The 12,219-nt window shown below is 48.7% G+C and overlaps 1 protein-coding gene across 1 annotated transcript; it reads left to right on the top strand.

The window, feature by feature from the left end:
* The first annotated feature begins 1,441 nt into the window (after window positions 1-1,441).
* Window positions 1,442-4,901, top strand: LOC112903050 (disease resistance protein RPM1-like). The gene has a single exon (XM_025972257.1). It carries the CDS (start codon window positions 1,734-1,736, stop codon window positions 4,689-4,691), a length of 2,958 nt encoding a protein of 985 aa, XP_025828042.1. The 5' UTR covers window positions 1,442-1,733; the 3' UTR covers window positions 4,692-4,901.
* Window positions 4,902-12,219: the final 7,318 nt, after the last annotated feature.

Genomic DNA, 12,219 nt, shown 5'->3' on the forward strand with positions numbered 1-12,219 from the left:
GGAGGTACCAGAATTAATTATATGACATCGGATTGGGGTACCTGAGGTATTTCGTTTTGGGGTGAACCTATTGACTTGTGCGTGCAATTTATATTTCCGAAGCAAAATTGTAACAGAGGATGAAAAATCAAATGATGTACCCTTCCAGAAAACCAAATATCAAACAAATGGAGGAACCAAAAGGCCAGCAATCACATGAAGTGAGGAATCAAATGTTGTCCCCCCGCTTTAACAAGGTTATTCGGTGTTTGTCATCGAAGTAATTTAGCTACCACACGAAAAGGATTAGAATGTGCATGGGGGATCTCAAGTGACTTGTGCATGGAATAGAAGTTCCCACATCAAAATACAAAGACACAAGGAAGAATCAAATGCTATCTCCTTCCAAAGGTCGGGGAATGGTCTGAGAAACGGAAGGCATCTCAGATTCAACCACGGGGCTGGCACGAAAGGGATTCAAAATGCACAGGTAGAATTGCCTATAACTTGTGTGTGAATAGAAGTTTCCGGCAAGATTGAAACAAAGGAATATGATGCTCCTGCATTCCTCATAGATTTGGTCCCTAGATGTAGCACCGATTTTTCTTTTTGAATCAGAATAGTACCAATTATATGACATCGGATTGGAGGTACCAGAATTAATTATATGACATCGGATTGGGGTACCTGAGGTATTTCGTTTTGGGTAAAAGTTAAATTTATGTTGTATTTTTATATGGTGTGGTACCTCTTGGTGGACCGTAAAAATACATGGTATTCGTCATCATGAAGGCTGGAGAAAAGAAAAAGGTAAAGAAAGAAAGGAGAGCAAGGAATTTAACAAGAGACTTGAGAGTGACGTGCTCCCACAATATTGACATGCAAGCTACTCGCAGACTAACACCTGGGATCACCTACATGCCAAGGAAGGAAGAGACCCAAGCATGCTAATCTAACTATCTGAGGGGGAGAGCAAGGGAGCTCCATCCATCCACCGGTCGCCAATGGCGGAGCTCGCGACGGGCGCCGTGAACACGCTGTTGGGCGTGATCCGCAATGAGGCGCGGCGGCTGGGACGCGTCCAGGGCGACGTGCTGTTCATCCAGGAGGAGATGGAGAGCATGCGGAGCTTCCTGGCGCACCTGGCCAGGATCCGCCGGGAGGAGCACGACGAGCAGGTCCGCACCTGGACGAACCAGGTCCGGATCCTTGCCAACGACTGCAACAACTGCCTCGACGTCTACCTGTACCGGCGCAACCCTGACTTCCACCGCCCCAGGAGGGGCCTCCGGCGCTACCTCTGGTGGGGGTGGGCCCTCTGGTGGCTGCGCGAGATGGTCGCGCGCCACCACGCCGCCGGTCAGCTGCGCGAGCTCAAGGAGCGGGCGCGGGACGTCGGCGAGCGGCGGTTGAGGTACGGCGTCAAGGTCTCCGACGCCGCAACCCCGGGGCATTCGTCCACGCCTGGGGCTGCGGGTGATCCCCGGGCTGGTCTCACGGAGGCGGCGCCATCATCATCATACACGGTGGCTGCAGCGGAAGACGAAGACGAAGACGACGACAAAGACTTAGAAGCAGATGGTGGCGGCGAATTGTTGGCATCAACGGCAGCCGACGGTGGCATCATCACCAAGAATGCCAAGGTGAAAGACTACTTCAAAGACAAGCTTCTCGGCTGGATTCAAAGCCTCGGCAAAGCCCGTGTCCTCGTAGAAGAAGAGAGCATCAAGGCCAGCGAGACACCGTCACAGCCAATGTCGATACCCTCCATCATCTTCGAGCTGCCGGTGGCCGACGTCGGGGACGAGGTTCAAGTTCCTGAGGATGTGATCGCATGTGAGGGCCGGTGCCGCTTCAGCAGGAGCATCTTGGTTGACATCCCGGAAGTGCATCCGGAGGATTACTTACACGTGCCGCTGCGACCCAAGGACATCCTCTTTTACATCCTGCAAGCACTCACGGGCCAGCCAATACAACAACCAAGCTGGCTGCAAAAGTTGCATGTTTACATCAAAAAGAAGGAGTTGCTTCGTGAGATCAAGGAGTACTTCGATCAGAAACTGAAGGTTGCTGAGAAGATGGAAGGGATCATCAGGAGGATTGGCAACCAGCTGCCGCAGGACAAGGAGATAATGAAGGACAAGAAGCAGTTGGAGGATAGTATCAAGAGCAAGATCCTGGATCTAGATGACCTCCTTTGGCTGCTCATCACCTTTACTGAGGCTGTGGATGTGGCTGAACAACAAGACCAAGCATGGAAAAAGGTAAACATACGGACATTAGCAATGCATTACGACAACGTCATCCAGCAAGCACTCGGCAAGCTTAAATCGTTGGTAGAAGCAGGAACAGACTCACAGTTCCCTTTGGACTGTGAAGATTACAAACGCATCCTGGAGGAAGTGTTCCCGAGGACCCCTACAGGTCCTGGTATCAGTAGTAGTACCAGTACATCAGTAGAGGCTGAAATCAAAGAAATGATCTGCAAGGTTAAAGATATGATACAGGAGCTGCAGGAACACAGCAATCGAGAGACAGCTGATCAAATTCAGAAATCCACTTTTCAACAGGCCGCAAGGAAGAAGATAGATGAAATCAAGTTGAAGATCAGAGAGCAGCTGAAGATCAAAAAGATCATGGACAGGATTCAAAGTCAGCTGAAAACTGACGACAGGATCATGATCATCCTCAAGACCCATCACAAGTATGGATGGGAGGCGATCAAAAACACTTTGAGCCTGCTGGGGTCATCGGGGCGCTTTGTCGGTGCTGCAATACTCATGACCACCACAACCACAAAGGGTGCTCGACAGGCCCAAGAATATAATCTCCACTTTCCACAGGTGGAGCTTATAGAATTGTCTCTTGTTGGCTGCTACCTTGACATTGTGCGCCAGCATACAGGCAAACATATGCATCGAGGCCACTTCGAGATTGTTCGCAACATCTTGGAAAAGTGTGGACCAAATGAATTCTGCATGAATATCTTCGTTCAGGCTATGAAAGCTAATCCCAGAAGGAGCACTGAAGAGCTGCGTAGGTTGCACAGCATCTTACAGGCAACGCCGCCAGAACGACTACCCAGCAGTATTGCCAGGAAGATGCTCAAGTTCTCCTACAATGATCTATCTAAGCAGCACAAATCCTGCTTGTTGTACCTCGCTATCTTCAATCCAGCGGAGTCAGGATACAAGATCAGGCGGTCAACCTTGGTAGGACGATGGGTTGCAGAAGGGCTGATAACCACAGAAGATTGGAGCTGGTTCAGTTCAGTGACTGAAGCCGATAAATGTTTTGATGCGCTCGCCAACCGGCAGTTTGTCCATCCTGTGGACATTGGTGCTACTGGAAGGATCAAGAGCTGCACGGTGCATCCTATTGTGCATAGATTCATCACCAAAATCGCCAAGAAGCAGCACATCGTGGAGGCACGCTTGTCAATCCACTTGGCTCGCCACTTCTCAATTTTTAACGACGTCCGTCTCCGCGGGTCCGAGGATATCGGGATATTCTTGAACAAAAACATGCATGATTTGCCACAATTCTCCAAGCTCAAGGTGCTAGATCTAGAAGGTTGTCATTATTTCGCCAACAAGGAGTACCTCAGGGACATATGCAGTAAGATACTGATGCTCAAGTATCTAAGCCTAAGGAACACGGATGTTAACCAACTGCCCCGTGAAATCAACAACCTTCACGAGCTGGAGGTGTTGGATATCCGGCAGACTGAGATTCGTGCATCGGCAACAAGACATGTCCTGCTCCTAAAGCTGAAGCGTCTGTTGGCTGGCGACATTACCGATCCACTTCCATGCAGTACTGACACTGGCACGGCCAAGCACTGCTGCAGTGTTGACATTCCTTCGTTCATTGAGAAAATGGTAGATTTGGAGGTGATGTCTAATGTCAAGCCACGGAGGGATCGTGATTTGAAAGACATTGGAGGTCTATCTCAGCTGAGGAAGCTCGGTGTGGTTATCAACAAGGAGCGTCACCTCCAGAGTTTGCTCGGCACAATTAGTGACCTCTCCATCTGCCTTCTTCGGTCTCTATCCATTACTCTTAACATACCAACATACAGCACAGATCTAAAGGATCTGAAAAACCCTCCAAATTCTCTTGAGAGTCTGACTATCAAAGGAAGAACACAAAAGGAGAAGCTTCTTAAATTTTTGGTTCCGGCTCCAGAGGATAGTAACCTTGCCAAGGTAACTCTAAGTGGTGCGCTCGACAAGGACGATCTGAAGGTCGTCGCGAAGCTTAAAAATTTAGGCTGTGTCAGGCTTCGGCACGCCACATATGCCGATAGTGAACTCACCTTTGGCAACGATGAGTTCCCAAAGCTCAAGGTTCTTATTGTCGAAAACTCCGGAATCACCAAGATCAGCTTCGCTCACGAATTTCCTGTGCTTGAGAAGATCGTCTGGTCATTCAACCAAGACTTTTGCACTCGTGACAAAGAGTATTTGCCCCTGTCCGGCATTGACAAGCTTCAGGGATTGAAGGAGCTCGTGTTAATTGGTGACGTTATTGCCCCTGAGGTGGATGAAGCCTTCAAGAAGTATAGCAATGAAAACAAATTTGTCTATAAGCACAAGGAACCAGAAAATCAAGATCTGGCACTCGGAAATGGTGCACGGAAAAGGCGCCATGGTGTTGCAAGGTACCCATCCATTTGGCAGGTGGTAAAGGGTCAGCATGGGAAGAACTGATTCACTGACTGCCTCCGCTCCCTCCCGTTATTCGGTACATGTGACTATGTGGTTGAGTAGAATGGTTGTGTGTGTATATGTGTACTAGTGGATCTGGATTTGTGTGGCTTTCTTGTGAAATCTCATCATCATGCTGCATGCATATGGTTTCATGTAATAAGTATGATGCTTGTGTGCTCATTTCACTTGTTAATATACTGTTTTGTCGTACATTGCTCTTCTGCAACGATGAAGTGCTGTAGTGGCGTGTATACCTCATATACAATATTACATAGCCACAAGCTGTCATATGGAGATTATAGGTCTGTGTTACATATGCATGTCTACCATATATTTGTGTCCATTCTCTAAGCTAAGTATTTCGTCCCATCACAAATATAAGTTGTTTTAGCCATCTTCATTAATTGCATCATATAAGTTTGTACTTCATTTTTTGCAGGTACCTTTTGACTACTCTATTCTGAGTTAAACCGAATACAATTGGATTCAAAACTAATTAACATCAATTTGTCCTTAATAGTGGGTAATTAAGCATAACCTAGACATGATCTTAGGCAATTACGCCCAAGTCTAATGATTATTGCCTACCCAAGAGGATTATGGATCCTAACTAGAGCTAGCTAGGTGGATCTAATTACCAAATATTAGATGCATTGCTTAGGATCAACACTAGCTCTAGATGAAGAGCACCATTAACAAAGAGGGAATTAAGTGGGTTCTTTGTTTTCACCTTCGTTACATGATGAGGGAGCCATTGGGCTTTAAGTGCGCCGATGTTCTCCTTGTGACGGCGTCAGTGTCCCGCAGAGAGGCGGCTATCTTCCTAGTTTAGGATCGGTGTGAATTTTTTGGGGAGAGGCTTGGCTCGCAGAACGTTGATTCCATGACGAGCCGACAGAATGTTGATCCCAACATGCCATGCGTACACCATAATCTCGAGTGCAGTACAGTAGATACTCATTGTGGCAATAGACTGAAAATTCATGGCCAAGGCTATGGAAGCTGAAAGTGGAAATGACAACTTGGCCTACACTGATAGACTCATGGTGGACCTGACTAAACTCCACCTGAACTTCAAGCATCGACATTCAGATGTGCAGACTCTGCTTCTCGTTCTAAATCCTCTCTATAAGCAATTAAGCATCCATTTCATTTTTTACCAAAATTAGTTATCTACGGAGTTGGGTAATTCGGTTTCAGTTCTGTCATCCAGGTTAAACTGATTTTGGAATACTGAATGAACTAGAGTTGATTTATGGACGGAGAAAACAATAAGCTCCAGCAGGGAATCTGAATTTCAGAGGACACTGCCAAATAAATAAACAAGCCAAGAAAAGTCACAACGGGATTTCGCAAGTTCCTGGGGGAGGTGGACTCGTCCAGCCGGTGGTGGCGACTATAGATGGAGCCGCTGCTGGGGGAGCACGCCGCTGCGGAAGAAGATGTGGGGAGGCTGCCTCGTCCAGCCTCCGGCGGCGCCGACTGTAGATGGAGCTGCTGCTGGGTTAGCATGCCGCCGCGGAAGAAGATGAGAAGCACGGCGGCGGGGATATTTTATTATTTGCCATGGATGCCATCTACTTATTTGCTATCTTTATTTTTCTACGTTTTTACCGCCTCTCTTCAATTGAAACTAATAAATTATCAATTTTGCCAATATGACATGTCAAGTCATCAGACCAGTATGGAAGGAGCACACGAAAAGATCTTCTTATCCCTGCCTTATCCTTTTACCCCCGCCAACGTCTGACCCCTCTCCCAGTTACTCCCTTCCTCGCCGCCACGTTGACCCCTCTGTCGGTGTTTTATCGGCTGCCCACCGAGGGATATACCCAAGGTGGTAAGTTTTAGTTGAGGAGATGCCGAGATCGGGAACTCGAAGGTGCAAGGAACACAAAACTTAGACAGGTTCGGGCCGCGAGATGCGTAATACCCTACGTCCTGTGTGGTGATTTGTATTGCCTTTGGTGTTGAATGATCTAGGGATCTTCTTTTGAGAGGGGTCCCTGCCCTCCCTTATATATCCGGGAGGTCAGGGTTACAAGGATCCTAACCAACACCAGCCAAGGAATCGTACCAGAACATATCTCAAGTAGATTTCTTCTGTATCGGTTAGCCTTATCTCCTGCTTAAATGGGATAAATAAGAGACAAACGAGATAAATAAGAGATAAGACGTACTTAATCTCTTAAACCTCTTTAAACTACGTTATGTACACAGTCCCGTGGCCCCGGGTCTGACAAGCCCCCGAGCTCTTCATAGCTGAGTACTGCAGGCTTCTCGAGTACTTTCGAAGTAGTCTTCGGCTTCTCCTGAAGCTCCGTCTTGAAGTCCTTCTTCGAGTACTTACTGGGCTACATCGAAGCTATGAGGTGCTCATGCCCCGAATTATAGTTTTAATATGGTGTGCGATTGAAAAATCGCACTCCATATGGAGTAGCCCCCGAGCCTTAGGTTGAATCAGAGAATCAGGCTGAGGGTCGTATTAAACTTGAATCTTGCTTACTTACTTTTTCAAATAAATTCAAAAAAATAAGTAGTCGATGCCACGTATCCCGCAGCCCCCGAGCCTTGAACCCAAATCTCCCAGGTTTGGGCAAAAGGATCCAAGAATCATGGCATGCAGTGTAAAAATGCCCACATGATAAATTACCAGTGTGATGGTACAAATGATGGAAGGTAGATCTGAAATTCGGAAAACCCCTTTTTTTGGGACAATTAGCACTGTAAAAATGATTAATCGAATATTTTATCGAAACAATCCATCAAATGACTCCTCAAATTTCGAATATTCTCTGAAACGACTCTTCAACTTCGAAACAGTAAAACTTTATCCCAACAGCTGGTTATTTAACCCCACGGTAACTCCAAGTAAAAACTGTGCTTCCAATCTGCAATTTGCCAAGAGCCACCAAAATCCCTAAATAGAGCCACGCTCCGCCGTCATCCTCCCGGAGAAATCTCAATCCCCCCAGATCTCCCCGCCCCTCTCCCCGCAGCCCCCGAGCGACTCATGGCAAGCGGATCCAGAGATGGCGCCAAAGAAATCAGAGAAGGAAGGGAAGAAGAAGGAAGCGCAGCCGCCGACTGGGGAGTGGACACACAGTAAGTGTTCCCTCAACGATCTCAATAGGCTAGTTTCCGAGGGTTTGCTCCAAGACAAAAATCTTGTCAATTGGCGCCCTTCTTTTCATGATCCTTTTCCCATGGAAAATGTTGACAAAATCGTCATATTTTACCATTTTTCTGAACAGGGTTTGGCCCTCCCCTCTTGTTCCTTTTTCCGTGGCCTCTTTTACTATTACGGGCTTGAGCTCCATCATCTCAACCCGAACTCTATTTGCCACATCTCAATTTTTATCCATTTCTGTGAAGCCTTCCTTGGAATCGAACCCCACTGGGACCTTTTCCACTTCCTCTTCTGAGTCAAACCTCAACCCACCTCCAAGAATCCATCCGTTGTAGGGGGCACTAGCATCCAACTGCGACAGCAGGCCGACGACAAATACCTATCATACAAATTCCCCTCCAACATTCCCAGATGGAAGAACCATTGGCTCTATATCGAAAACCATGCCCCCAACTCCTAGAAAAATCAAATAATCCACCTGTTGTGAGGCCGGAGTGGAATATCAAGCTTTCTAGGGGGGACATGGATCAAGTCGAGGAATTGTTAGACACCATAGAAGCTTATAAGCTAATGGGAGTGACCGGCGTATCCGTTATGTTCTCCTTCTTCAAACGTCGAGTCCAGCCGATCCAACAGCGCCACAGACTTGGATTTGAGTATATAGGCGCTGAAGACCCGTCTCGCATGTGCGCAGAACAACTGACGGACGAAGCCGCACTCCGCCGGGTCGGACGGGTGCTACTAGATATGGATGCAGTTCCTTACGTCCCGTAGCTATTTACTGCACAGAAGCCTCCGAAGCCGGTAAGAGTTTAACTACTTTATGTTGAAAACATATTCTGTTCTGCCACTGCTAACTGGAAAACTTCTGTAGGGGCACACAGAATTGTACCGCAGCTACCCGCCGCAACCCGACATTCCTCGGCCGGACCACCTTCTCCCCAGCACCGCTGCTGAAGCAAAGAAGGCTCGAGTAGCTGCGGCTCTGCATAGCAGCGAGTCCACGGGGGACGGGAGCCCCCTGGTGGAGAAGGAAGCCGAAGGGGAGGCGAGAAGGGACAACTCTCCCGGACCAGCCATGGAGCTGACCGAAGCTCTGCCTCCAGTCCCGCAGGGTCGTCGGGTGGTGCGCAAGTGAAAAGCACAAGTTGTCGAGTCTTCCAGGTATGGTTTTGCTACCTTGTTGAATCGCCAAACATCAGTATTGTTGGATGCTGACAGTATCCATTTTTAGTCCTTCCGCGTCACCACCCAGGACCGAGCCCGAAGAGGTGGGATCAGCTCCATCTACCACCGCGGCTGTTACCAATGCCGTGGCAGGGACCGCACCACCGGCTGGTGAAACCCCGCCGCCAGCAACGCGTACTCCGCGATGGGCCTTGCGGGTGAGGAAGGCCGTCATGAAGAAGTCTGCGCTGTAAGTTTGCATCTTGCTTCATAGTAAACATTCTGCTCCTTTTGACTTGTATGATAACTGACTCGGCTTCGTTAGGTCTGCAAGCGCCATGAAGCTCAAGCTGAAACCGGCCGTCGCTACTCCAGCCCCCGAGCCATCAGCCCTAGGAGAGTCCACGCCCACGGAGCCAGCGCTCGAGGCAGACGCGGCGCTGCTCGACTTGCCGCTTCCCAAGCTCCCACAAGGCGAAGCCAGAGCTGGTGGCGAGGAACAAGTCGAGGCCCCTGATGTCGCTCCTGTGGACAGCATAAGTAAGCATCTGACCGCCCACGGCTAGCTGCCGAGACCCAGGCATTATGTACTGAAAGCATCTGGACTTGCAGGTGCCCAGCAGCCACCTCCTGAAGAAGCCGCAGGGACCTCGGGTATAAGAATGTCATCAACACCGACCTGGTGGATGACCCAATGCTGACGGCCGGCAATATAAGGACCTTCAAGACAGCTTACAAAGAACTATATGGTTTTGCCATGGTAAGACCTGAGTACTTTTCTACTTGTGCACATTGTCGAGTTGTTTTGACTCAATCTCCTCCTTTATGCAGAATGTGATCACTCACTCTCAGAAGAAATCAGAGAAGCTAAAAGCAGTTGTGAGTGGTCACCAAGAACTTGCTGCCCTGGACAAACGCATATCCGACGAGCTGATGAAGAACTGCTAGCTGCAGAGGGAGCTTGACATGCTGAAGCGGAAATGTACTCGAGAGACATGGCTTCTCAAGAACGACCTGCGCAATCTCGAGGAGCAGCTCAAGGAAGAGAAGAAAGCGCACCAAGGTAGGCCTTTTTCCATTCTCGAGTACTTCCCTTTAACAGGTTCCCTTGGACACTGAAAATATCTTCACCGTAGAGCTTAGGAATATCTTAAAATACAAAGAAGAGCTGCTTACTGATGTGAAGAATATGCTGTATCGCCGTACAAATGATGTCGAGAGGCTGCAGAAGGTCATTGCCGACACCAAACAACAATTCATCGGCAGCCTTCAGCAGATCAAGACGCTGAGCGAGAAGGATGAGCAGCAACAAAAGGAGCTGGAAGACCTCAGGGGGGGCCGCCCAGGAGCTGGTGGACATGGTGGATCCACCAGAAGAAGGCAAAGCAGGCCAGCGGCCCTTGTTGGAGCGACTGTGCGGAGCGCCGCAGAAGGTGGTCAAATTCCTCTCGGAAGCCCCGGTCGCGTGTGTCAGCCACGCCCTCACCTTTGTAATGTTCTTTTTGCTGGAGGCTCAACTAGAGACATTTGCTCAGAGAGTGGCTGCGGAGTGCACTGAAGACCAATTCACCGAGTACCTCCAAGAAGCCCGACCTGTAGCAGAACAGATAGTAGAAAATGTACTGCAAGAGTAAGATGTAAAAATAAGTACTTGTTTCCTTGTGTATATATTTTATTTGATGTCTCTACTTGTATGTGCCTTAGCTGAATTATCATCCAGGCTTAGAGGCTAAGTAGTAGACGCTACCCTGGGTGCAGCGACCCTAGAAGTAGCCATAGCTCCAAGTAGGAACCCAACTAACGAGTTAGCCATAACCCGATGGAGCAGGTCGAACTTATTAGGAAAGAACGCGAGCATCGTCGCGAGATTGCCGTGCTTATGGATAGAAATGAAGCTACCCCGGTAGCTCATCATGTGAGCGCGTCCAACAAATTAGGTGTAAACCCATCGAGCGGATCAATTTTTGGGGAAGGACGTGGGCATCGGCACGGGTCTGCCGTGCTTATGGCAAAAAACGAAACTATCCTGAGTGCAACGACTCAGGATGTAGTCGAAGTAGCTCTTTGTGCGAGCCCATCCAACAAACTGGGCATAATCCAGTCGAACGGATCGATTTTGTTGGGATAAATGCGATCGTTGTCGCGAGCGACCATCCAAGGTCGCGGCGGAAGTTGATTCGTATAAAGCATGAATGGGGCCGAAGCTTCCGTCAAAACCCATAACACGAAGTCGATAAAGCATGAACGTGGCCGTAGCCTATGTTACAACTTGTGACAGGAAGTCGATGTATCATGATCATGCACGTAGCCTCCGTAAACTCATGACCCGGAGTCGATTTATATGAAACATGCACGTGGCCGTAGCCTCCGTGTGTTCACAGAGAAATTTACAACCCGAATCTTGTGACACGTAGCCTCTAAATTGATTCAAAAGAAAAAGACCACCTGAGCGCCCGGAGATCAGCTATCTCCGAACATTTTCTCATGGGTAGAACTTGTGCAGGTTCTGAATGTTCCAAGAGTTCGGAACATATTGGCCCATGGGATATTGTAGTCGATACGACCTCGGTCTTGTAACCTGCGTGACGATGAACGGACCTTCCCACCTTGAGTTGAGCTTGTGTTGGCCAAACTCATCTTGGATGCGACGTAGGACCAAGTCGCCTATGCTGAATGACCGTTCCCTCACATTGCGATCGTGATATCGCCGAATCCCCTGCAGGTATCGAGCTAACTGAACAAGAGCGGTGCAGCGAGCCTCTTCAACAGAATCGAGCTCTAACTGCCTCGCTTCGTCCGCCTCGCCTTCGTTGTACATTTCAACCCGTGGGGATTTCCACATGATGTCAGCTGGCAAGATAGCTTCAGAGTCGTAGACGAGGAAGAACGGAGTTTGCCCTGTAGCTTTGGACGGCTGAGTCCGGAGCCCCCAGATGACATGTGGCAACTCATGTATCCATTTTCCTCCCTTCTTGCTGTGTTCATCATAGAGTCTCTTCTTGAGGCCATCAATTATCATGTCGTTCGCCCTTTCAACTTGACCATTGGCTCTTGGGTGTGCCACAGAGACATATTTAACCTCGATGCATGCATTTTCACAGAACTCCCAAAACTGGTTGGCCGTGAATTTTGATCCCAAGACCATGATGATGGTATTCGGGAAGCCAAAGCGATGCAAGATATCGGAGATGAAATCAACAACCCGATCTGGTGTGAGCTTGGCTATCGGCT

This window comes from Panicum hallii, chromosome 8 (assembly GCF_002211085.1).
Source record: "Panicum hallii strain FIL2 chromosome 8, PHallii_v3.1, whole genome shotgun sequence".
Taxonomy (NCBI): Eukaryota; Viridiplantae; Streptophyta; class Magnoliopsida; order Poales; family Poaceae; genus Panicum; species Panicum hallii.